This window comes from Hemicordylus capensis, chromosome 2 (genome assembly GCF_027244095.1).
Source record: "Hemicordylus capensis ecotype Gifberg chromosome 2, rHemCap1.1.pri, whole genome shotgun sequence".
Taxonomy (NCBI): Eukaryota; Metazoa; Chordata; class Lepidosauria; order Squamata; family Cordylidae; genus Hemicordylus; species Hemicordylus capensis.
This window is the reverse complement of record NC_069658.1, coordinates 305,203,436-305,231,123: the sequence shown is the minus strand read 5'-3', so window position 1 is coordinate 305,231,123 and position 27,688 is coordinate 305,203,436. Positions and strand designations below refer to the sequence as shown.

The 27,688-nt window shown below is 42.8% G+C and overlaps 2 protein-coding genes across 2 annotated transcripts in view; one reads left to right on the top strand and one right to left on the bottom strand.

Moving 5' to 3' along the window:
• Nucleotides 1-16,378: 16,378 nt before the first annotated feature.
• The window catches only part of APPL1 (adaptor protein, phosphotyrosine interacting with PH domain and leucine zipper 1), a 59,696-nt gene continuing 48,386 nt past the window's right edge, over nt 16,379-27,688 (top strand). The window contains exons 1-2 of the mRNA XM_053294248.1: nt 16,379-16,557; nt 27,476-27,574. Coding sequence (XP_053150223.1) covers nt 16,504-16,557; nt 27,476-27,574 — 153 coding nt within the window. The 5' untranslated portion in view covers nt 16,379-16,503. The remainder of the gene's footprint in view (nt 16,558-27,475; nt 27,575-27,688) is intronic.
• ASB14 (ankyrin repeat and SOCS box containing 14) overlaps nt 26,934-27,688 on the bottom strand; it is a 92,382-nt gene continuing 91,627 nt past the window's right edge. Inside the window, exon 11 of the mRNA XM_053294250.1 lies at nt 26,934-27,088. The gene's annotated coding sequence lies outside the window, so the exon portion shown is untranslated. The remainder of the gene's footprint in view (nt 27,089-27,688) is intronic.

Below are 27,688 nucleotides of genomic sequence, written 5' to 3'. Positions count from 1 at the left end.
CAATCCTATGGAATCCCAACAGCAGAAGATCCTTCTGTTTCAACAAACAGGATTGTGCCCTTTGTTTCTGATGCCTAAAGAGAGAATACTATGTTCACCTTTGCATCTGTTGCAGTGTATATTTAAGTAAAATTTGTTTCTCATTAGAACTAGCTTTCTTAATAAACATAAGTATATAGAAGTAATGTAAGGTACAATACATTGATAAACAAAATATTAAACAAAATGTGTGCAAGACAGCTTTTTAAAAAACCAGTGGATTATTTTATTTTACCAGTACTTTTAAAGCATAGCTCAGGGACTTAATTCCAGCATTTATTCACTTGCTCAGGAAGTTGTGAAATAGGTATGATTAACCTTTAGTCCTCCAGTGTTTAGCTGAATGGAATGCCCCTATTGTTTAATGAAGATGTAATCACAGACAGCCTTCATTTCAGCAGTGGAAATGGGATTACCTCAGCAGCAGCAGCAAAAATAACGATCAGCCTCTCAAGAGGAGCAGCTTGTATATAAGAGTGGGAAATGCCCCATGCCATGGCTATAAAGAAAGGACAAAACCTTCCTCTTATTACCTGGAGACATGGATGAACCACGCCACTTGTACATGGTGTTGATTTCTGCATTGTGTTATGGATCCACAGAGAGAATTGTAAAGCCCAGTATACTTTGCCCACAGATGAATAAAACCTTTTTACCAAGTGGAAGTTTAGGATTCTCCTCCTTCTCTTCTCTCCTTTCTGTGCTTAGTGCAAAGGAACAGAAGGAGAGAGAGAGAGAGGAGAGGAGAAGGAGAAGAAGAAGAAGTGGAATGCACAAGGACAATTGGTGCTAGCCTAGACATTTTTTAGAGAGGGGTTCAGGCCTTCAGTTACTGCAGGGAACAGTTTAATCCCAAAATACGGTGAGGGAGGTAGCCCAAAGGGAAAGGGATTATTAGTAAGACAACAGCAGTTCCTGTGTACCAGATTGGTTCTGAGAGTGGATGGTGGATAGCAGGAAGCTCTGTAGGGAGACTTTGTGAAAATACAAGAAGATGGATAATGGGGCCACAAAGTCCTCTCAACAATCCATGACAAACCAAGCCAAGACCTTTGCCTTTGAAGAGGTCAGTGTTGAAGAGGTCTTGAAGAGACCTATTAGGATTTTTTTTCTGCTCCGTCTTTGCTCCTGGTGAGTTTTGCTATATATATATATATATATATTTTTTTTTTAAAAAGCCCAGAAATCCATATAAGCAAACTTTAAAGCAGGAATGGCTGATTGTTACCCTGAAGGCAGCAGACAGATAATTTTGATAGGCTCTTGAGAGTCGTTGTAGGAAACACCTATACTGGGCAGCAGCAATATAGGAAGGTGCTGAAAGGCATCATCTCAGACTGCGTGGGAGATGGCAATGGTAAACCCATCCTGTATTCTACCAGAGAAAACCACAGGGCTCTGTGGTCGCCAGGAGTTAACTTTACCTTTACTTTAGTAGTTTCTACTTCCCATGGATGCAAAAGGAGATATTCCTCCCACATTATCCCAAGCTTAAGATGTTTATTAGCAAACTGAATATACTTGAAGTCAAAACTGATGTGCGTCATTCTAATTGCTTTGACATTAACATTTAAGGCTGAAGAAAACTTGCAAAAGATACAAACCTGAAATCTGGCTGTTAGTCCAGCTGGCACTGCGGATGGTCACCTCTCTCATGGAAAAGGAGAATTTATGATTTAAGACAGACAGCACAGAAATATGTGTTTGGATATTTGGTGAGAAGTGTTAAAAATAACAGACAAACTGCTTAGATTAAATATTTATTTCCTTTTTGTATAAGGTTTTCTCTTTAAAAATGAATATGAAATGATTGTTTTATTTTGTATGGAAAATATTAACACTAGCTATCATTCTAAAATGCTGCCATCTAGTGCTGATAATCTCTTGGTGATAGACACTCATCAAGCATTATTTTCAAAGGTATGTAGATAAGTCCTGTAGAAATGTTATATAAAGTCTTCTCGATTCATGATCTGGAAATAATTAAATAAAATATGTGAATTTACATTGCAATCCTATGCAGGGTTCCTCAGAAGTAAATCCTACTGTATTCACTGGGTCTTAAGAAAAGTGTGCATAGAATTGCAGTCTAAATAATGGAATAATGTGTCATAATTCAATTATTCTGAAGTTAGTTCATACATTAATTGGTTTTCCAATTAATTGGGGCTGTTTTCTGAAAACAGAGAAAATATAGCTTCTACAAGAGAAATAGGAAAATTAAGGAAATAAATGTGCTATTAGTTCTCAAAAGTGTGCTATAGAAAGAACCTAACTGTCTTACCCACCCTTCCCTGGTGTGTTCAGAAGGGATGATCCCAGTCTTCTGTAGCATGATATGAACATGAGCTGTGTTATTCTTCAGGTATACTTTTACAAATAAATTGAACTTTGTTGTTGTTGTTTACACAGTCAGACAGATGTTACTGGCTGGTTTGTTTTATCCAGACATCGAGTCCTTCCCAAGGACCTGGGATGGCTGAATTTTATTGTCAATGTTGTTGCTGTTGTTATAGATCTCGTCGCAGAATATAGGCTGTTCCCAGTAAAGCTGCTTTTTGTAATTGGCTCATGGTAATTTCTGTGGCCCCTATGGTGTTGAGGTGATCTTCAAGTTGTTTTGGAATTGCACCTAGGGCGCCACTTACCACTGGGATTATTTGGGTCTTCTTCTGCCACAGCCTTTCAATTGCAATTTGTAGATCTTTGCATTTTGTGATTTTTTCTCTTTCTTTTTCTTCTATTCTGCTATCTGGTACTGCTATGTCGATTATTTTAACTTGTTTTTATTTCTTCTCGACTACAGTGATATCTGGTGTATTGTGTGGCAGATGTTTGTCTGTTTGTAGTCGGAAGTCCCATAATATTTTTGCATCTTGGTTTTCTTCAACTTTTTCAATTTTATGGTCCCACCAATTTTTGACTACAGGTAGCTTGTATTTTTTGTAGATGTTCCAGTGTATTTTTCCTCTGTTCGTTATTAATGCAGCACACTTGTCTAGTCCAAACTCCATTGCTATATCGCTACTGAACATACGGACAGTGTTTAGCAGTGATCTGATTTCTGACTGGGACTTTCCATACAACTTCAGATCATCCATGTACAGCAGATGGTTGATTTTACTTCATGTTTTAGATGTTTGGTATCCGAGGCCTGTTTTGTTTAGTATTTGTGAAAGTGGGGTCATGGCGATTACAAACAACAGAGGGGATAGTGAGTCCCCTTGGAAAATGCCTCTTCTAATGCTAACCTGTCCAAGTGTCTCACCATTGATTGTTAAGTGTGTACTCCACATGCTCATTGCTTTTTAAATAAATACCTGAATGTTTTTGCTGACACCAGTTGTTTCTAAACATTTTAGTATCCATGTGTGAGGCAATGAGTCGAAGGCCTTCTTGTCGTCAATCCATGCAACACTTAGATTGGTTTTTCTTCTCTTGCAATTTTCTAAAATCATTTTGTCAATCAACAGCTGGTCTTTTGTGCCTCTGGTGTTCGGGCAATTTCCTTTCTGTTCAACTGGAAGCTGCTTATTAGTTAATAAGTGTTGCATGACTTCATCTGCTATTATTCCAGTTAATAATTTGAACATGGTTGTCAGGCTGGTTATCAGTCTATAATTACTTGGAACTGCACCTTTTGCTGGGTCTTTCATGATGAGATGAGTTTTCCCAGTTGTTAGCCATTGTTCAGTATCACCTCCTTGCAAAATGTGATTGACCTGTTTTGATAGTTGTTTATGAAGGCTTGTTAGGTGTTTAAGCCAAAAGCCATGCACTTCATCATTGCCTGGTGCAGTCCAATTTTCGATTTTCTTTGCTCTTTCACTTATTAATTCTGGTGTTATTATTAGATCTTGCATTTGTTGACCTAATAATTTGTTGATTATTAGATCTTGCATTTTTCGACCTCTTTCACCCAACCTGCTTTGTTTATTATAATCTATTGGATTGTCCCATAATTTCCCCCAGAATTGCACTGTTTCTTCTTTATTTGGTGTTTCGATGTTTATTGCAGTTTCTCCTTCTATGCTTTGGTAGAAACGTCTCTGATTTGACTGGAATTGGAGATTCTGCCTGTGTTGTATAATTCTAGCTTCGTATCTGCTAATCTTCTTTGACACTGCTATTATTTGCTGCTTTATTATTTCCAGGACTTCTCTGATTTTCCTTGAATCTAGATGGTATTTTTGGACTCTCCCCCTGCTAAATAAAGAGAATCGCCACATTAAAAGGTGCCTCTTTGCCAAGTTAGCAGGGGTCGCTTTACTTTCCGAGTTGAAATGTGCTGATTTCAAGACATCAGAACACATGTGTGTTAGTGTTCTGATGTCTTGAAACCAGCACATTTCTTGAGGTATAACACAGTCCTTACACACATCCTCCTTCCCTGTAGTGATGTAGTGATCCTAGTGTGGTGTAGTGGTTAGAGTGAGTAGGTCTGGGTGGGGGAGACCTGAATGAGTTCAAATCCCCATTCAACCACAAAACCCACTGGGTGACTCTGGGCCAGTCACTTCTCTCTCAGCCTAACCTAACTCACAGGGTTGTTGTGAGGATAAACCTATGTACACTGCTCTGGGTTCCTCAGAGGAAGAGCGCGATAAATGTAAAAAGTAATTTTCAGTACTGCACAGTCCATATGTGCTTTGCATCCATATAGCAACTGAATAGCTGCCTAGGTTTTAATTCTCATTCATATAATGTTAAATAACATGCTTGCACAAATTAGCTACATTTTCTTGGCATACAAATCACAGGAAACAAATACAGGGAGACCCTTGGAATGTAGGGAGCGGAAGAGGTCACTAAGGCTGGGACTCTACATATAGCAGAATGAAGTGGCAGAATTCTGATAGTTTTGCCAGTTGTTGAAATAAAAAATCAAATCTGGGTGGGGTCAGAAAAAGAGTCTGTCACACACATAGCAGAGTCTGCCATGCCTCGGGGTGGAGATATACTCCCTCAGAGGTAAGGTAAAGTGTGCCGTCAAGTCAATTCCGCCTCCTGGTGCCCACAGAGTCCTGTGGTTTTCTTTGGTAGAATACAGGAGGGGTTACCATTACTGTTAGAGCCACATAAATTCATTATTCTAATGTTCAAAGCTATTGCACGTGCCTACAAACCCCCTGAAAGCATAATGGTGCAGCGGGGAAATTACATGACTAGCAAGCCAGAGGATGCCAGTTTGAATCCCCACTGGTATTTTTCCCAGATTATGGGAAACACCTTTATCAGGCAGCAGCGATATAGGGAAATGCTGAAAGGCATCATCTCATACTGCGTGAGAAATGGCAATGGTAAATCCCTCCTCTCTTCTACCAAAGACAACCACTGGGCTCTGTGGTCATTAAGCGTCGACACCAACTCGACGGCACACTTTACTTACAAATCCCCTGCCACTATATAATACTATCTACACATGACATCAAACCCCCAGACCACAATACAATTCAGACTACAACTTTGCCTCAGTTAGAAAGTAGGAAATAACCGGCATATAGGGTATAGAAGTCAAGAAAGTGAACTAAATCACAGATTACAGGTCAAGTCATATACATTTAGGAACATAGGAAGCTGCCATATACTGAGTCAGAGCATTGGCCTGTATTGTCTGCACAGTATTGTCTGCACAGACTGGCAGTGGCTTCTCCAAGGTTGCAGGCAGGAATCTCTCTCAGCCCTATCCTGGAGAAGCCAGAGAGGGAACTTGGAACCTTCTGCTCTTCCCAGAGCGGCTCCATCCCCTGCAGGGAATATCTTACAGTGCTTACATGTGGTCTCCCATTCAAATGCCCCCGCCTAGCTAGGGGAACAAGTCATGCTTGCTACCACAAGACTGGCTCTCCTCTCCTCTTTGTCTGTTTGTCTCTTTCACAAACATACTGTTGCTAGCTGTGCTTATTCTTCTCGGCTCCCAGGAGCCTCCCTCTTTGCAGTTGCATCTCCAGGCTTGGAGATTTCACTTTGGATGTGCTCTAGAGCTTCACAGTAAGCTCTCAATTTATGGTACACAGGGGGACAGGTCACTTAGTTGGCAATGGGCTAGTTACCCCTAGATTTGGCTGCAAACAAAAGCAAATTGGAACGGGGATCTGATGCACACCTATTCCCTATGCAAGAGCCCCAGCTAAGCAGACGCCAGATAGTTAATTACAGCGAGTTAACTGGCAACCAAGGCTGCTCTAAACTCTAAAGAGTGAACTGCCTTAACTCCCCTCATGCTCTCACAAGAGATAACACATGCTAAGGAGCTGATTATGCCAAGCAGGAAGAAAAGTAGATAAGGTAGTGAAGCAATGGTCACCCCATCACCAATGCCAGCTCAAGGGGTTGTGGTGCCCTTGGCCAATTTTTCTCTGCCCCCACATTTTAATGATACGTTTTTTGAGACACTACCCCACCCCAACTCCTCAGGATTCAGGTTCAGAAGAAGGAATGTGGACCATTGCTACCTCAGACATGCATGCTGGAGACTATTTCTGACTTCCTTGCTTTGTCCTTAGGCCACATTCAGTTTGGACCAGTAGGGATTGGGGCAGGTTTGAAAAAGCAGGTCTGAAAGAACCACTTCACTTCAACATAGTTCTTACCTATACTGCTCAGTAACTTTGGAAGTCCAAGGTTACAAAGGAGCAGGAGTCCATTCCATAGCTTCTTCCCATGCCAGCATTGCTGCAGTATTTCAGAGAGATGGCACTGGTGTGGGAAGAAGGCATGCCATAGACCCAAGGCCTATCCAGGCCCAATCAGGTCCAGCATCCTGTTTCACACAGTGGCCCACCAGATGCCTCTGGGAGGCCCACAAGCAAGAGGTGAGGGCATGCCCTCTTTCCTGCCATTGCTCCCCTGCAACAGGCTAGAGGTGGACAATAGTAATCAAACTAATAGCCATCGATAGACCTGCCCTCCTTGAATTTGTTGAAGCCCCTTCTAAAGCCATCCAAGCTAGTGACCATCATCACATCTCATAGCAGAGAATTCCATAGATTATTTATGTGCTATGTGAAAAAGTACTTCATTTTGTCAGTTCTAAATTCCCCAACCTTCAGTTTCATGGGGTGGCCCCTGGTTCTAGAGAGCGGGGAAAACATTCTCTCTGTCCACTCTCTCTACTCCATGCATAATTCTATACACTTCTATAATGTCTCCCAGTAGTCACCTCTTTTCCAAACTTAAGAGCTCCCAATGCTGTAGCCTTGGGATATAAGGAAGGTGCTCCAGGCCCCTAATCATCTTGGTTGCCCTCTTCTGCACCTTTCCAGTTCTACAATATCCTTCTTAAGATGTTGGACTAAGACCAATGAGACCTGAGTTCAAATTCCCTCTCAGCCAGCCACTTACCTCTCAGCCTAACCTACTTCCTCCCACTTAACTTTACTAAACTGAAATAAAACGTGCAGCAGGCCAAGTAACGTTCAGCAGGCGGCCTCCTCCTCTCACTCACCCTCACCGCAGCCAGATCAAGTGGGCAGTGGCCTGCGGGGCTTACAATGGGTGGTGGCAGCAGGTGGCGGACTGGCCTGGCTTGGTGGCTTGACTGGTGGCAAGAGGCAGTGGGCACCCTTGGTCTTGGGATCATGATGGCGGGCACAGCTGCCCCAAGAGCAAGGGCACCCCTGGCCAGTGCCATTTTGGCCCCTGTTTTAAGTAGGACCTGCCCATCACAAAGAAGATGAGTCAGTGACGTACACCTAGAGGTGTATCTATTGAAATTATTGATAGGCATGGGTGTAGTATTTGTTGGACAAGGGGGGACAAATGTCCCCAGGCCCGGAGGGTCAGTGGCCCCACAAGGCTTGGGGTGTGCCCTGCTGTCGATGCTGCCCTTTCTGCACCTGGCGCTGGTGCCTTGCAGCTGAGGTGCACAGAATTCCTACTGCCCTAGTTTTCTGATTAGAGGTGCTAGGATGGACCTGCACGGAATGCATTGTGTCTTAGGACTCTGAGCTAAAACACCTTATTTATTGCAGTTGATTTATCTGGAAACGTACCTTTATTACTCTAAGCTAAAGTGCCTCATTGCAGTTGGTATATTTAGAAAGGTTTTTATTGCTTTAATCACATAACTCTCCACTTTTGTGCACCCCGTCCTACAATAAATTCTTCTTAATTTTGAAACTATAGCCTGTCTCAATCCAGTCATTTCTTGAGTCCCAACATTTGCACAAATTAAAACTGGTGGAGCTGACCCTCTTTAAGAGCTAATTCCCCCACAAAGCCTGAACACTGGGGTGCTGACCAAACATCCCAGGGCAGTTCCATTAACAACATACATGGGATATTGGCCCTTCCCTTACCAGTAGTGGCTGTGGTTTGTTTATTGATGGGGCAGACATGGCTGGGTTGGCAACTGCAGCACTCTTCCTCCAATGCCACTGCTCAATCAGTTTGGGGGTGGCCACTGAATTAGAGAAATTAGCACTCAGGCAGGTATGGCATCTTGGCGCACTAAGTTTCTTCAGCCAGGGGTAGTGGTGGAGCTTCTCTTTGACTGCCCATTCTTTTCCTCTGTGTAACTACCATTCCCTTGCTCCATTTACAATGGGAGCGGCAGCCAACTTAAATTATGTGGACTGCTGCCAGATACACATACTTCCTGCCTGTGTGTATGTGTGCACAATGTATTAATGTGCAAATGAACAAAATTTAATCACTACTACTACTACCACTACTAGAGATGGGAATATTGGAAAAAGGAAAAAAGCTGTTCTTTTATCTAGCAACTGGTCTCCCAACACCCACCTACCAAACAGCTATTTTGATCTGTTCTAGTTGGTTGGCAACCCATAATCTTGAGGTAGTAGAGTAGACTGTATCACTGTATCACTTCAGGTGAAGGATACAGTTTTTTAAGGTTTCCTCATGTAAAAAGGTTCCTGCAAATTAAAAACCAAAGCCCACAACTTAGCAAATAAAATATTGAGAGAAAGATTCTGCAGTCCAATCCATTCAAGACAGCCCGTGGGGTAACCTCACAAGTCACAATATTACCAGCACATTTCGGTGTAGGCGTAAGCCAGTTTTGTTGGAACTCTTTTCACTCTAGCTTGCTCCTCGTGAAAGGCAGTCAGGCTCAGCCCATGATATGCGGGAATTAAAAAACAAACTTTTTCCTTCAGACAAAGATAGGTAATGAGGTCAGAGTGGAGGGGAGGGATTCACTAATAAGAGACAGTGCAGAGGCTCATTTAGGGTTGCCAGCCTTCCAGGATTTATTTTGAGTCTCCAGGCATTGGCATCAATCTCATGAAAGCAATCCTGGAGATTGATATTGTGAAAATATTGGAAAGTATTGGGGAAAGAAATATCCAAGAACATAGGCTCCAATGGCTCCCATTGGCCAGGTTCCTATTGGAATCTGTCCCTGATAAGTCACTGAGGCGGGTCTCACGATCCGTGGGACCCGCTTTTTTAGAAACTGCGGGGAGAGCGGGCTAAGCCCGCTTTCCCTGCAGATGAGCGGGCAGGGAGCCCTGGGCGGTCGGATCGGCTGCCCACACGGTTACTGGCTCTGTGACAGAGCCGGTGGGGGGTGGGGGAGCCGGGGCCGCATGGCCCCCGCAAGCCCCAGTATGCCCTAAGTGAGCGCACAGGGCATACTGGGGAGACCCCCGGAGCTGGGAGGCAGCTTTTCACCTCCCGGCCGGGGGTCTACTCATGAGTAGGCACGGTGCGAAGGCGCGCCGCGGCTACTCATGATTGTAAAAAGCAGGTTTGCGGAGCGCTCGCTTCGCAAACCTGCTTTTTACCAGGGATTCCAGAGCAGGTTACCCACTCTAGAAGCACCGGGCTCACAGCTGAGCCCAGTGGTTCTGATGATTAACAAAAATCGGGCTAGGCTCTCATAGCCCGATTTTTGTTAATCATGAGAATAGCCCCACTGTCTCTCTTTGTCCGTATTTTTGCCTATTGGGGGTGCCTTGTGGTACCCCGCGCCCCGCATAAGTTGCTAATCAAGATTCAACTTCCTCTAGAGTCTAGATGAAGTTGAATCTTGAAGAATGATTCAGTTCTAGATTGAATTGATAATTCTAGAAATTACATTTCCAAGTGGGTGAGTGGATGCCTTATTTATTTATTTGTTTGTCCGATTTTTTTAGACTGCCCTTACAAAATAGCTCAGGGTGGTTCACAAACATCAAAGACCCTTTAAAACAATTTAGGGGCACTGGAAGGCCAGGCCAAACAGGTAGGTCTTTAGGGCTCTCCTAAATTCCAAGAAAGAATTCAAATTGTGGATGTCTGCATGTCTCTTATGTCTCTAGTGCATGTGAATGGGTGCACTGCATTAAGGCATGTTGCCGTGCACAGCATACAGTGGCTAGAATCCAGTCTTCAGTAATGTGCAATAATGTATGGGCAGCAATCTTTGGTATGAGAACTTGTTGTTAAAAATGTAACCCTACTTTAATCTTTGAAAGTTTGGAGGATATGCAGGAATATCTTCAGTCAGAATTGGCAATCCAAGGCTTATCCCTTATTTTCTCTCCCTGCATTATTCATTTTGTAGTTCAGATGAGCCCTATTCAGACATTATATTGTACATGTGTTTGTGTGAATGATTGTATATGTGTTCATGCTAAAAGTGAACCTGGGTACAGGGACCCTCAAATGTAGGGTTCAGATATGAAGTGTACAGCTGTATGTGCGTTGAACATTATATGTTAATAACTGCACATGCATACATATCTATACGTGCTTGCAGTGTACATAGACTGTATGTCCGTTGATCATAATCTATGAATAGGACTTTAGTAATGAAGTATTTTACTCTGGATTGGAGGAATTACAGGAATAAAACACTGTTATTCTTTGAGGAACACTACAAATATATACAGCCTTAGTGAGTCTTCTACTGATAGTGTAACTTTAAATACACTTAAATTTAATGTTATTGTTTCCCTCTTCCCTAATGCCACTTTTTTTTGAAATTAAGGCAGAACTTTCTTGTTAGTATGCTAGAATATTTTGGCAACCCAGGCCATGCTATCTCAATATACATAGGGAAAAAGTATTCATTGCAATAAAATATAAGCACTTGGTTAATAATTTATCTCATTAAAGGTCCTATATTTTCTATGCTAGTTTATATAACAGAGTAAATATTTGACAGTGGAGTGACTAATTCTTACCTTATGACCTTTGTTCATATATATTAAAAATATGTGTAAGTGTTTTGCATTTTTACCCTACGTTCCAGTAGGCTTATAAGATCATCCAGCATTCTCTGTGTGTGTCTGTGTGTCCCCCCCATCAACTTTACAACACCTGGACCAATATGAACCAAATCGGGTACAGTAGTAGGGACACATAGGAACACCTCAGTGGTGTAGTTTGTGATGATGTCATCCACCCTGATCCAAGCTGGTCGATTTTGAGGCTAACTCAAAAGTGGGCTAACTTGTGAACCGCTTAACTGATTTGAACCAAATTTGCTACAGCTTCAGGGACACATAGGGATGCCCAAATGGCATAGTGTGTGATGATGTAATCCACTCCAGTTCAAGATGGCGGTCGCGTGAATATCTGAGCTGCAAGCTGGCTAATTTGTGGACTGCCTAACCTATTTGAACCAAATTGAGTACAGATGCAGTGAGTGACACACAGGGACACCTCAATGGCATAGTCTGTGAAGATGTCATCCACCCCGCTCCAAGATGATGGACACATAAATTTTTGAGGTGCAAGTGGGCTACTTTGTGAACCACTTAAGCAATTTGAACCAAATTTGCTACAGCTGCAGGGACACATAGGGACATCTCAATGGCGTAGTTAGTGATGATGTCATCTACCCCAATCCAGCATGGTGAATGCATGAACGTTTGAGGCACAAGTGGGCTAACTAACTGATTTGAACCAAATTACATAGCTGTAGTGAGTGAGCTGGCGGGGGCTCGCCTCCGCGGGAGCCAGGTGAGCAGCAGAGGCGATTCCCCGCTGTGGGGGCTGCTGGGCGGCACGGAGCACCAGCTCTGTTTACTCTGCCTGCCGCCCCGCCCCCAGCAGCGCGTTCATGAGCCGCACCTGCACACAGGGACACCTCAGGGGTGTTGTTTGTGATAATGTCATCCACCCTAACTCAAGATAGAGGAAGCATAAACCTTTGAGGCACAATTGAGCTAACTTGTGAACCACTGAACCAATTTGAACCAATTTTGCTACAGCTCTAGGGACACCTCAACAGCCAGATTGTGACAATATCATCCACCCCAATTCAAGATGGTGGACATGTAAACTTCTGAGGTGCAAGTGTACTAATTTGTGGACAGTCTAACCGATTTGAACCAAATTTGCTACAGCTGAATGGACATATAGGGATGCCCCAATGGTGTAGTTTGTGATGATGTCACCCACCTGAATCCAAGATGGTGCATGCATAAACTTTTGAGGTGCAAGTGCACTAACTTGAGGGCTGTCTAACCGATTTGAACCAAATTTGGAACAGTGGTAGTGAGTGACACACAGGGACACCTCAATGGTGCAGTTTGTAATGATGACATCCACCCTGATCCAAGATGGTGAACACATGAACATTTGAGGTGCAAGACATCTAACTTGTGGACCAGATGTAGTCCAGTCCAGTCCAGATGTAGAGACAGTGAAAGTCTGATTAGTTCTTACTAGAACAACTTGTTTTATTTTAAAAACACTAATATTATCAATTTGATATGGCATCAGGCATTTTATTGTTGGCTAAGTTAACCTAGCTAATCAATTATTCCCCCCGCCCACCGAAACTTGAAGAAAAGAAATTTTAAAAAGTATTTTAAAAGAACATGTTTATAAAAAGAGGCTTAAAACAGAAGTGGACGACGGCCCTCTCATGGCCCAAAGAAAGTGGTCTCCAGTTCCTATGTCTCTGAAGGAAGAGGGTTCCACAACCAGGAAGCAATGATTGAGAAGGCCTTTCTGTCCCACATGCATGACAACTGAGCCTTAGCCAGAATTGGCATGCAGAGAAGAAACCCCTCAGAAGATCTTGTAAAGAGGGTAGATTCACTTAGGATGAGTGGTCCTTCAGATATCAAGTTGTTTAGGACTGAAAAGGTCAAAATCGCCAACTTGAACCAATCCTGCAAACAAATCAGCAGCCAGTACAGTACTGGGATGATGGATATAATCTACCCATAGCTCCAAATACCAACCTGGCAACTCTATTTGCACAAGCTGAAATTGCCAAATAATTGTCATGGCAGCCCCACCTATAGCACATTACAGTAATCCCAATGCAATATGACTAAGGCATGGCTAATGGTAGCCAGACATGCTTTTTCAAAGAATGGTCACAGCTGGAACATAAGCTAGAACTGTACAAAGGCACTCCTGGTGATGGCTGGCACTTGAACTTTCAGGAGTGATGCCAGGTCCAGAAACTCCCAGACTGTGCACTGCAGATCTATGAACATCTGATCGTAGATGTTCATATTCCTAGATGGAGTGCAGACCCATCTAGAACATATTTTATCCCTTTAGCATGATGGTTTCATGTCCATGGAACTCCATGTCCATGGAACTCTGGTGTGTTAATAGTAACCCAGCTTATAAACAATGCTGAGTGGATAGAAACCTGCACTAATGTGTTTTTTACATGGGAGATGTCATGTTTAAAACAGGCCTAGGTAAAAAAATTTCCAAGAACCCATTTTTAAAATGGAGAAATGCTTATCTGTAGGACTTTACAAAAACATCACTAATCTGGGTCATGATTATTTATATAATTTACAAAGTAACCTCAGGGTACACTGAACTTTACCTAGTAATATAAGCAAAAGAGAGGTCCTTCCTCAAGAAGCTTATAAAGCAGTTGTTTTAAAAATACTGGGCTGGGAGGGGCTTGCTTTTTTTTTTTTTTTTTGACATTCAGATAACTATAAGTGGAGTATAATTACTTAATTTTGTATTAATTTATAAACAGCTTACTGAAGAGCAAGGACCCAACTTGCTTGATTTATTGTATTTTTGAACCTTGTGTGAATCAAATGTGGCTCTGCGGAGCCATGAACCAGGAAAGCAGTCCCATTCCCAGCTGGTTTATTGCACAAAGCTGTAACGCAGGTAGGTGGACTAGATTTTATTGCGGAGTGACACATATGCTATACTGCACCATATTATTCAAGCAAACATCTCTATGTTTCTATTCAGTTGATAGGAAAATGTTCTTCTATCAGCAATCAAGTCCCAGTAGTTTCCAAGAAAATGCACGAAGAGAGATCCTGTTAATACATCTGTTAACTTAAGAGAAGGAATGATCAAAAATGGACAAAAATGATAGTACTTGGTATTTATATTGCATTTTCTTGAGTGTTCAAAGTGATTCACGTTCATGCCCTAAATAATCAATACAGCAACCTAGTAAGGTAAATTAGTATTATTTTTCCTTATGTAATTGGATGCTGAAATTAGATGTGTTGGCTTGGCTAAGGACATCCAGTGAGGACTTGGCTAAGGGTTAGTGTGATATCTCCTTGTCGCTTCTGTAAGTCATTGGCTGGAGCTGTCTGCTGCGTGTGCGTACATCACGTTAAAAGGTCCAGTTAAAAAGCTTGGGTGAAAAGAAGTCTTTAGAGACTTTTAAAAAGTTGTCAGAGACGGGGAGGCTTTCATTTCAGCAGGGAACACATCCCAGAGTCTGGGGCAGCAACAGAGAAGGCCCTTCGCAATGTAGCCACCAGATGAGCTGGTGGCAACTGCAGACAAACATCTGATGATGATCTCAGTGGTGGTGGGGCTCATGGACATGGTGAAGAAGACATTCTCTTAAATACTCAGTAGTGGTGTGCACGGAACCGCGTCTCCACGGTCCGGTGCCGGGAGGGGGTGGTTCTTTAGGGGCGGGGGGGTGCACTTCCCCCCTGCCACTGCTCCTTTAAAAAAAAAAAAAAACCTCTTGGGGTGGCAGCATACTATCCTGCTGCCCCTGCCCGTTTTCGCATGCATGTGCACATTGTGTGCCCGCAAGTCCAACATGGACACGCATGATGTGCCAAATACGGGGGCAGTGGCGGCAGGGAGGTACGCTGTCACCCCAAGAAGTTTTTTTTTTAAAGGAGCACTGGCGAGGGAAAAGTGGCGGGAGGGGTAAGTGCACCCCCTGCCCTTAAAGAACTCCACTGCCCGTGCCTGTTTAGGGCTTTATAGGTTACTAGTATTTGTAAGCCCGTTTTAATAATGGGCTCTAGTGGGAGGGGGTGCTGCTTTTGGCCTCACCTTGGGCTGCCAGCGGGGCCAGTGTTCTCGGTGGCGGCCGCCGCCAGCGGGGCCAGTCTTCTCGGCGCGGCAGTGGCCACCGCCAGCGGGGCCAGTCCTTCCTGCCACCGCCGCCGCCTTTCCCTGCTCAGATACAACATGGCTGCCCGTGTCTGGGTGGCCGTATCTTTTTCGGTGCGCATGCTCAGAACTGCCCAAAAAGACACGGGCAGCACGGCCGCACACCTAACCATTTTATGGTATAGGATAACCAGCACCTAGTATTTTGCCTGGAAACTTACTGGGGGCCAGTGTAGCTCTTTTAGTATAGGAGTAATATGGTAATATGGAGATGATCCAGAGACTGACCTGGCTGCTGCTGCATTCTGTACCAACTGCAGTCTAATGACTGCGTACAAACGCAGCCCCACATAGAACACATTGCAGTAGTCAAGTCTGGAGGTTACCAAGATGTTTATAATAATATGTATGCGTGCGTGTATTTGTGTGTGTGTGTGTGTGTATGTATCCACGCATAACATTTGAATTTGGTTTTAAAAGAGATCAGATTACAGCCGTGCTGCCTGTCGTGTTGCGATGAGTCACCAAGCGATGAGAAATCGAGTCATGCGCTTACTGGAGACTTTCGACATCATAGCGCTTTTTGTTTTTTAAAGATGCTGTTACCCACTTGCTTCTTTTCTATTATTTCACTTTTAAAAAAGCACAAAAGAGAGAGACCCATATAACAACAGCCCTCTATTCAGGCTGTAGAACAACTTTAAAAGTGGGGGCCTGAAAAACACGATTGGATCGCTCCCTCCCTGCCCCTCTGAGACAGAAAAGCAACCGCGGTCCCGAATCTCTCCACGAGCCTCTCCACGAGCGCCTCGATCAGCGCAAAAGAAGCAGCGGCTCCACGATCGCCAGCGCCAATGGCATCTGTGGGGGGGGGGGGACCCGACGCGGGCTGAGCGCCCGCCCACTCCCTGCGAGGCAGACGGGCCGCTCCTCCACCCAATGGGAAGAAGCGCAGGATCGCCCCCCGCGGCTGGCTGGAGACTGTCAGACGCCGACCGTGGAAGTGCCGGGGCGGGATTTCCTGGGCTGGGCGGGCTTGTTGTGGGGTTGAGCTACGGAGAGCAGAGCCCGAGAGAGCTGGGTCGGGTGGGAGGAGGAAGAAGCAGGGGGGAGGAGGGGAGCGACGAGAGCGACCTGTCAGCTGGGCGCGGCGTGGGAAGAGGGGCCGGCCCGTGCGGAGACCCAGCCGCCGACATGCCCGGGATAGACAAGCTGCCCATCGAGGAGACGCTGGAGGACAGTCCCCAGGTGGGCGAGGGAAGGGCAGCCGTCGGGGCGGGGGGGCGGCGGCGGCTCCTGGTCCTGGGCGACGAGGAGGATGGCCCAGCCAGGTGCCTCGTTGGTATGGACACTCTTGGCACACTCCGCGCTACCTAACGCGGGATCGTGGCCGCCCCTGGCCGGTAGCCCCTGCAAGCGACGCTGTGCTTCGCGGTCCGTCCCATCCCGCTCGCCGCCGACGAGGAGGCTTTTTACCACGCGTCGGGTGCAGACGCGCCCGTAGAGATGTGTGTGGTTAGGGGGAAATGGCCTTCCGTTCCGTGGGGTCCGGGTCTTCAGCGCGGGGTCGGATCTCCCGCCCCGCCCCTGGAAGTTGCCAACGGGGTCAGAGGTGTCGAGGACGCGTTAGGTGGTCTCGGCTCTTAGCCTTGGGGCCGGGGGGGGCGCCAAGACACCGTCGCCTTCCTTCCGCCGCGCTTGCATTTTGAGGTCCAAGCTGGAGGGGGAGTAGGAAGGGCCTCCTCCCCCATGTTTGGGCTGCTGGGAGGCAGATGGAAATGTTTCTAGAGTATAGAATTTGGGGAGGGCATGAGTGGGCGCTTGCAGTTCCCAGATTGTGTAAAATGGGTGGTAGTGTGAAAGGGGCAACATACTTTGCTGAAATCAATGCCTTCCTTAATACAGTGCAATTATTTAAATTGCTGCCTCAGTTTCCCACCACCACACCCTTTCCTCCTACTCAGTCGTTAGGCGGTTTAGATTATCGGTAGCTTTGAAACTGCAATCTTCGCTGCAGTGTTAAGTGTGTTATAGCATAGGGAAGCCTGTTCACAGGCGTCATACGTTTTTATATCTTATATATAGAATATTTACATGGAAGACAGTCCTGAGTTAATGTGCATGTTTTCAACTAGATTGTGCTACAAAGCACAATTATATTAAATAAATATTAATAATATATTAAATAAGCTTTCAGTTTAGATGCTGTACTACAAAATACATATTCTGCCCCATGCTTTGTTTATACAAACTGAGAAGCACTTATTTTTTGCATATTCTTTTTCGAAAAGGCAGGGGTGGAGATAGATTAAAATACTTTTACCCTGACTGTTTCTTTTAATGATTGAAACATAAGGGATGATGCTGACTGGCATCTTTTACTTCCTATGAAGTGTTTACTTTATTATTTTCTGCCACTGCTTAGAAGATTGATTAATTTGGAGATGTGTAATTATTTCCTACCATCTCCAAAACTATCTGAGCAGTGCTTTGAAGTCTACTTCTTCTATATCCTTAGTAACAATGACGATTTTTGGTGAGCAAATGTCAGGAAATAGTTGCAGCTTTGTTATATTTACCTTTAAGGTGTGCCATAGAGTCGGTATGGTCTCTTGGCGACCACAGAGCCCTGAGGTTGTCTTTGGTAGAATACAGGAGGGGTTTACCATTGCCCTCCCTTATAGTATGAGATGATGCCTTTCAGCATCTTCCCATATCGCTGCTGCCCAATATAGCTGTTTCCCATACATACCAGTGGGGATTTGAACCGGTAACCTCTGGCTTGATAATCAAGTCATTTCCCCACTGTGCCATTACATTATTTTTATATTTACCTTTATATTTACTTAAAGGCTTATATTTACCTTTACAGAGACAGAATTGCTACTTGAATGAAGTGCTTTTCTTGTAGTTTGACATGCTGTGAATGTTATGTTATTGCTTTGGGTAATATGTTTTTTGTAGCCTACTCTTCTGCTTGTTTACTCATAAGTAAGTCCTGGTGAGTTTAGCAGGGATTACTTTACAAGTGTGTGAGGTTAGGATTGCAGCCCTAGCTGATTTACACATTCTATGCAACTCCCAACAATTTTTCAAAAAATGGTTAAAATGACATGCACATGTTCTTCTACAAAAGTCATGAAATGTCTTTTAAAGCATTAATTTATAGTGATGCACATATAGACACTTCTGTTAGCCAAGCTTATATTGATATAATTTTTTGAAATTGATGACAGTTCTGAGCATCCTAGGCTGATGTAGTTTTCTGGCTAACTATATGAGCTACGAGCCAGGAAGCTTTTGGTTAAAATCTCACCTTAGCAATGAAATTGCTGTTTAAGTAATTCAGTATTCCATCCAGCCTCTTATCCCCCCCCACCCCCAATATCTGTTAATACGGGGTAACTATATTAGCCTGCTTTGCCAGGGCTGTTGTAGAGATTATTGAACTAATGAGCCAGTTCACATATGACAAATCCAGCCAGTTCACACATGACAAATCCAGGAACCAGCTTTGTGCTTTTATGTTCACTCTTTCCCTTGTGTGATCTGCTTAGTTAGTTAGTTCCTGATTTGATCAGATATAAAGGCAAACAGTGGTTTGTTCTTGTCATTCAAACTAGGGGAAACTCTGTGGTTTGTGTTTGCCCTGCAGATCAGTTTGCCAGTTCAGCTATAATGGCATGCAGTGACTTGATCAAACTAGGAACAAATTAAGCAGAATACAAGAGCCCCAAGCTTGGTCCTGTAATATCAACCTTTGGTTTGGCATTACTCATGAAACCAACTCAATGACTTGGGCAGTTTTCACTGGAAAGCCAGTTGATAAAATAATGTATGTAAAACACTTTAATTAAAACTTGCAATGTTCTTTCTAAATGTGCTTTTATTCAAGGAAGGGAAATAAGTTAGCAGCCATGTCACTTTAATACAGTACACACATTTCTGAAATTTGATAGATAACCATAGATAGATAACCAAGAAAGCTAGGTATTAGTCTTGCAGTTGGCTGCTTTCCCAGATGAGTAACAATTCTTTCTAGACTAGTAGTTGCCAAAGTCATTGTTCAAATGACCCTGTAATACACAGGTACGGGCACAGTGGTAAAATGTCTGCTAGTATGTGCCACTCTGAATAATAGGGCACTATTAATTACAAAATATTTTTTGTTATGTACCTCTTGGAAGGCCATGAGTAAACCACACTGCTCACTGAAAATCCCATTTCCCAACCTCATGCTGGCTGGCATTCTGGAGTGAGCCTCTAGGACATGAGGGGTGGCCACAGAGGGCCCCAAAAGGGTTCCCTCATTCTTATGGGGCTTGCTCAGTCCCAAGTGCCTGGCCTCTCACTGGAGGACCCAGGCTCTCTTTTACCCGCTGGCCTCATCCTTGATCCTAGCCAATTTATTTAAGGCAAGGCTCTGCCCACGCCTCTCCCTTCCCTTCCCCCCACCTCTTTATTATCTCTCCATAAAGACTGTGGCTCTCTTTCCCTTCAGGTCTCCAGCTCCCTGAGTCCCAGTTGCTTTGCTTTCCATTCTTCTTATCCCACACCCGCTGCTGCCATCCGCACCCTGCTTCTTTGACTGGGAGCCATCTGTGCTGCCCGTTCTGTCATGTGCCTTTTCCTCCTTGGCTGTTCCCCAAAACCCACAGGTAATGGGGTCTTCAAGGTGACCAATGTTCCCTCTGCAGTGTGGCGTAATGGTTAGAGTGTTGGACCAGGACCGGGGAGATTTGAGTTCAAATCTTCATTCAGCCATGAAACTCACTGGGTGACTCTGGGCCAGTCATCTCTCTCTCAGCCTAACCTACCTCACTGCGTTGTTGTGAGGATAAACATAACCATGTACACTGCTCTGGGCTCCTTGGAGGAAGTGCGGGATATAAATGTAAAAATAAATAAATAAATATTTTCATATGTGCTCAGAATAAGTTTTGTTCTGGGCAGCAATATTAAGACAGTGAGTGTGCGCATGCGTTCAGAATGGGGCCTTCCTGATTCAACCTGAGCAGGATCTAAAATTAACTGAGTGCACATCAAAAAAACTGTATGCATGCACATGTACACACCTTAGAGGGAAGACTGGTCCCCATATCCACTTTGCTATGATACAGGAGCGTATGCATAGTACCTCTGTGATCTGCCATGCTTGTTAAGATGTAAGTACACTGTTGTTTTCTTCTGATCCTCAGCAACTTGCATGTCTTTGGTCTCCAGGGAGCTTATTTCAGTAACATTTAGAATCTCACTCCTGCCAGTTTACAGCATGAGGCAGAATAGAGACAATCATCTGATCATCTTGTTGATGCAAGATGAACTAAACCATGCATTGATTATTATTATTTTTTTATTTTTTATTTTTCATTTAATGAACTAAATCATGCACATTAACTTTTGTGGATTTCTCATTCTGCAAAGAATTTTAAGTCCAAATAAATGATGCAGAAATGTTTGCCAGATCTACTGTACATCCAGACTAAGTCTGGGCCTGTTGTGAAGCTACTGTCAATCAGTTTAAATACTAAAGCTTAGGTTCACCAAATAAAATTGATGTCAGTATTAATTTCAGAACAGGCATGAAGAGAATACGTCTTCACACAACACAATTAACATATGGAATAAGTTCCATTGAATGCAGTAGAACCTACTTCTGAGCAGGCACACCTTAGATTATGGTGCACTTCTCCCACAGCTCCAGGGTTGATTTATATCATGATTTAAATAACTTCACAGAAAGACTCGATATTAATGATTTAAATCACTAGTTAGGAAAACCATCATTTTCTAGTAAAAGTATATTATCATTTATTGACCACCTTTGTCATTTCACTTTGAGAGAAAGAGAGGGGCCAAGGGTTTGACTGTGTGTGTGTGTGTGTGTGCGCGCGCGTGTGTGTGTGTGTGCGCGCGCGTGTGTGTGTGTGTGCGCGCGCGTGTGTGTGTGTGCTGTATGTACACCACCTGCAGAATAGGGTTGATCAGGTCTGTTATACCCATATAATTGCCAAGTTAGCAACCCCTGCTAACTTGGCAAAGAGGCACCTTTTAACGTGGTGATTCTCTTTATTTAGCAGGGGGAGAGTAACTGGCCCTATCCACCCCCAGCACAGTACCTCCAGTGACTGTTGCTGGTGTCTATCTAATGTTTCTTTTTAGATTGTGAGCCCTTTGGGGACAGGGATCCATCTTATTTATTGTATTATCTCTCTGTGTAAACAGCCCTGAGCCATTTTTGGAAGGGCGGTATAGAAATTGAAATAATAATAATAATGATGATGATGATGATTAGCAGATACGAAGCCAGAATTACACAGCACAGGCAGAATCTCCAATTCCAGTCGAATCAGAGACGTTTCTACCAAATCATAGAAGGAGAAACTGCAAGAAACATCGAAACACCAAATAAAGAGGAAACAGTGCAATTCTGGGGGAAATTATGGGACAGTCCAATAGATTATAATAAAAAAAGCAGGCTGGATGAAAGAGATTTTAAAATGTAACCAACAAATGCAAGATCTAATAATAACACCAGAATTAATAAATGAAAGAGCAAAGAAAATTAAAAATTGGACTGCTCCAGGCGACGATGAACTGCATGGCTTTTGGCTTAAACACCTAACAAGCCTTCATAAACAACTATCAAAATGGTTCAATCACATTTTGCAAGGAGGTGATATTGAACAATGGCTAACAACTGGGAAAACTCATCTCATAATGAAAGACCCAGCAAAAGGTGCAGTTCCAAGTAATTATAGACTGATAACAGGCCTGCCAACCATGTTCAGATTATTAACTGGAATAATAGCAGATGAAGTCATGCAACACTTATTAACTAACAAACAGCTTCCAGCTGAATAGAAAGGAAATTGCCCGAACACCAGAGGCACAAAAGACCAGCTGCTGATTGACAAAATGATTTTAGAAAATTGCAAGAGAAGAAAAACCAATCTAAGTGTTGCATGGATTGACGACAAGAAAGCTTTCGACTCATTGCCTCACACATGGATACTAAAATGTTTAGAAACAGCTGGTGTCAGCAAAACATTCAGATATTTATTAAAAAAGCAATGAGCATGTGGAGTACACAGTTAACAATCAATGGCGAGACACTTGGGCAGGTTAGCATTAGAAGAGGCATTTTCCAAGGGGACTCACTATCCCCTCTGTTGTTTGTAATCGCCATGACCCCACTTTCACAAATACTAAACAAAACAGGCCTCGGATACCAAACATCTAAAACATCAAGTAAAACCAACCATCTGCTGTACATGGACGATCTGAAGTTGTATGGAAAATCCCGGTCAGACATCGAATCACTGCTAAACACTGTCCGTATATTCAGTAGCGATATAGCAATGGAGTTTGGACTAGACAAGTGTGCTGCATTAATAAAGAACAGAGGAAAAATAAGAAAACTAGAAAGAATAGAACTGCCCAATGGAAGCAAGATCAAGAACCTGGAAGAGAAAGAACATGACAAATACTTGGGCATTCTCCAGGCTGATAACATCGCACACACTGAAGTTAAAAGAAAAATCGGAAGTGAATACATCAGGAGAGTTAGACAAATCCTCAAGTCCAAGCTCAATGGCGGGAACACCATACAAGCCATAAACACCTGGGCTATACCTGTTATCAGATACACTGCAGGAATAACAGACTGGACCCAGGCAGAGCTAGAGATGCTAGATCGTAAGACCAGGAAAATAATGGCCATCAATCATGCTCTGCACCCCTGCAGTGATGTTGATAGGCTATACCTCCCTCGCAGCTCAGGTGGAAGAGGAATGCTGCAAGTCCATCAAACAGTAGAGGAGGAGAAAAGAGGCCTTGAAGAATATATCAAGGACAGTGAAGAAGATGCACTTCAAATGGTCAATAATGCGAAACTATTCAACACCAATGAAACAAATCAGGCCTACAAGAAAGAACAAGTCAAGAACCAAGCAGAAAAATGGAGAAATAAGCCACTGCATGGTCAATATTTGCACAATATAAGTGGAAAATCAGATATCACCAAGACCTGGCAATGGCTTAAGAATGTCAACTTGAAGAAAGAAACAGAGGGTTTAATACTGGCTGCACAAGAACAGGCACTAAGAACAAATGCAATAAGAGCAAAAGTAGAAAAGTCAACAACAAACAGCAAGTGCCGCCTTTGTAAAGAAGCAGATGAAACTGTGGACCACCTAATCAGCTGTTGTAAAAAGATTGCATAGACTGACTACAAACAAAGGCATGACAAGGTAGCAGGGATGATACACTGGAACATCTGCAAAAAATACAAGCTACCTGTAGCCAAAAATGGGTGTGACCATAAAATTGAAAAAGTGGTAGAAAATGAAGATGCAAAAATATTATGGGACTTCCGACTACAAACAGACAAACATCTGCCACACAATACACCAGATATCACTGTAGTCGAGAAGAAAGAAAAACAAGTCAAAATAATCGACATAGCAGTACCAGGGGATAGCAGAATAGAAGAAAAAGAAATAGAAAAAAATCACCAAATACAAAGATCTACAAATTGAAATTGAAAGGCTGTGGCAGAAGAAGACCAAAATAATCCCAGTGGTCATTGGCGCCCTGGGTGCAGTTCCAAAAGCCCTTGAAGAGCACCTCAACACCATAGGGGCCACAGAAATCACCATCAGCCAATTACAAAAAGCAGCTTTACTGGGAACAGCCTATATTCTGCGACCATATCTATAACAGCAACAACATTGACAATAAAATTCAGCCATCCCAGGTCCTTGGGAAGGACCCGATATCTGGATAAAACAAACCAGTCAATAACACCTGTCTGACTGTGTAAATAAATAATAATAATAGTAATACTATACTGAATTATAAGGACTTGATGTCTGGATAAAACAAACCAGTCAATAACACCTGTCTGACTGTGTAAACAAGAAATAATATACTGCTCTTAACATGTTAATAGAATATAATGAGAAGTTATTAATATTCATGATGATATCTTTGACCTAAGTTCTTAATAATTAAAAAACACACAACTAAAATCCAATTTAATTTTTTTTAAAAAATCATTGATTTTTATCTACCCAGCACAGCTCCTAGTTCAAGTTGGGGAGGAAGAGATGGTAGGAATCATCCTCACAGCTGTATTCTGAAAGAGCATAGCACTAACCTAAGATTTTCCCACCCTCCTCTTCCAGCTCAGTAAGGGAAGGTTGGAGCTTCTTTGGCTCTGTGGTTGCTGGGCAATTAGAGGAGAGACTGCACTTGTTTTGGTGCTGTACTTCCAAGGCACGTAGCATACCAAAAAATAGCAGTGTCAGGCATCTTAGTGATCCTTTCATGGATCTCAGACATTCTTTCAAGCTTGGGGCTTGGGGCAGTCTTCCCTCTAATTTTTTAAAAATCTGTGTGCAGAATTAGTTTTGTTCTGGGCGGCATTATCAAGGCAGTATCAGTGTGCACGTGCATTCAGAGTGAGGCCTTCCTGATTCAACCTGAGCATGATCTAAAATTAACTGAGCAGACATAAAAAGAACTTTCGAGTGCACACACATGCACATGCCTTAGAGGGAACGCTGGGTGGGATCATTTCCCCCTTTCCCAGTTTTAGTTGCCAAAGACCACATTAGCATTCACATAGTGAACCGAATTGTGCAAGCCTGACTACTATGGTCATGCTCTACTTTTGAAATTCCAGAGGATTCTACTTGGCTGGTGTTAGAAACAGAATGCTGGTGTAGATTGACCCTTGGTCTGATCCAGTGGGCTGCTCTTCTGCTCCAGAGAGGTCTATGCACACGATTGTGTACATTCATTTTTAACCTTCTTTCCAAAGGGAAGAAGGCTGATGAGATCACCATGTGGGTTTGCATTTCGATCTCTAATAACTTTCGAATTTACAGTCCAGTGCAAACCGTATTCATGTGCGGAGATGTGTGTGTGAGGGGACCTTGATGGGGGTAGTTTTTATCAGTCCAGCGTGATTCAAGATGGTGGCTGCTCAAAATATAGGCAGTGCCCTTTTGTAACCCAGATGCTCACAGTTGGATATGAACCAAATTCAGAGCATGTGGGAGGGGATTCTAGGTAGGAGTCACCATGAAGAAGTGAAAAGTAGGTTTCATTAGTTCTACTTAGAACTGCTACTCTCCCAAATTATTGCTTGAATTTACCAAGTCCAAAAAGCTGTCAAGCTTTTCAAAGGCAAAATGCTGTCAGTGTGCAATGAATCTATTTCCCCCCATTTTACCCTTTGAAAAGCTTTTGAACTATTTTTCTAATTGCTTTTTGATCTTCATTCATTCATTCATTCATTCATTCATTCAATTTCTATACCGCCCTTCCAAAAATGGCTCAGAAAAACTCGGTTTTGCAGGAGTTTTCTTATGTCTTACAGAACAATGCAGGGATATCTCGCTTTTGCTGAACTCTTGCGTGAGTTACTTTAATGCTAAAACTCATATTGTTACAAAAAGCAATTTGTATGACTTATATTAGTTAGTATTTTATAACTTTACATTCTGGATCCTCTGTATTGTTCACCCTGCCTTTGTTGGACATGGGTGGTTGCGACTTGTTTGCTGGTAGTGTCCAGGAGTATGAAACATGTCCCACCCCAGGTGAGCTTGCCTGGCACTGATTTTTAAGCTCTTTGGCACCAGGTAAAGATGCTTTTGAGTTTTAAAACTGATGGATTTTATTGTTCTATGCTGAGACTGTTGTGATGCTGCTGGTTGTTTTAACTTTGTTTTGATTTTATTATGATATAAGTGTTTCTAAATATTTATTTGACTAAAGAGCAGGGTAACAATCGTAACCCCTTAAAGTGGTGCAGTGGGGAAATGCTTGACTAACAAGCAGAAGGTTGCTCGTTCGAATCCCCGCTGGTACTATATTGGGCAGCAGCGATATAGGAAGATGCTGAAAGGCATTATCTCATACTGTGTGGGAGGAGTCAATAGTGAACCCTTCTGTATTCTACCAAAGTAAGCCACAGGGCTCTGTGGGCGCCAGGAGTCGGAATCGACTTGACGGCACATTTTACCTTTAACAATAGTAACAGAGCATACATTCCATACCTTAATAATATACACAGATACTACATTTGTGCATTGTTCCTGTATGCTTTAATTTCCTTTTTTATTTTGGTAAATAGCACTTGTTTAAGCCCCTGATCCAGATTAGGACTAAATAAGCATTTACGGAGGTGATCCAAGGTTGCAAATAGTGTGGAGGAGCCCTGCTCGGTCCACTGCTGCCTGCACAGTCAAATGGCTAGCCAGTGCAGCCCCACTCCCCTCCCATGTGCTTAATGAACATTGGAGGGTACCTTCTGAAAAGAGCTTTTATCAAAAACTTTGAAAATTCAAATATAAACACTGTCTGGATTGCTCAGGTAATGTCTAGATTGGAAACACTTCCTGATTCCAAGCTTTACTATTTGGAGAACTAGACCTCCAGTTTAGACTAGATTTGACTGTAGTTAAGTAATTTAACTGCTAATGATAATAAAATAATAAATAATTAGCTTTATTTATGTATTTTATTTATTTATTTATTACATTTATGTGCCACTCTTCCTCCAAGGAGCTCAGGGCGGTGTACTTGGTTATTTTTATCTTCACAACAACTCTATGAGGTAGGCTAGACTGAGAGATATGCGACTGGTCCAGAGTCACCCAGTGAGTTTCATGGATGAGTCTCCCCGGTTCTAGTCCAACACTCTAACCACTGTACCACACTGGCTCTCCGTAGTCGCTCCATAACAAATTGTTCTCTGGATGGCTTACTAAATAAATTTAAAAAATATAAAACATGCAATTAAAAACAAATTAAAGCAAACAAAATAAAAACTGCTATTAAATAAAACTAAAAAGACAATTTTTTAAAAAAAATTTAAAAAACATGGATGAACAAAAAGGTCTTCACTTGCTCAAAGATGAAAACACTGCAATGCTAGTTTAGCATAGAAAGTCAAAAGCAATTAACAGTAATAATGTACTTGACTTTACCTAAAACAGTTGTCTTCTGTTTACATTGTTGTCATATTCTGGCTTAGAGGATACTCATCTGATAGTCATGACTTTTATTCTGGATTTGTGGGTTGCCCAGAAACATTATAAGGTTGGCTACACTGTTTTAATGTTGTTCATATAATTGTTTCTTCAATTTTTAGACACGCTCTTTGCTAGGTGTATTTGAAGAAGATGCTGCAGCCATTACTAGATATGTTAACCAGCTGTATCAGGCCATGCACCGCATTTATGATGCACAGGTAAGGTGATTGCAGAATGTAGGAGATAGAAAATATTAAATCAGTTTCCAAAACTATGTAACTGGATTTGAGTTAGATCTTGAGAAGTGTGAATGGATCTTGCATAAGATCACT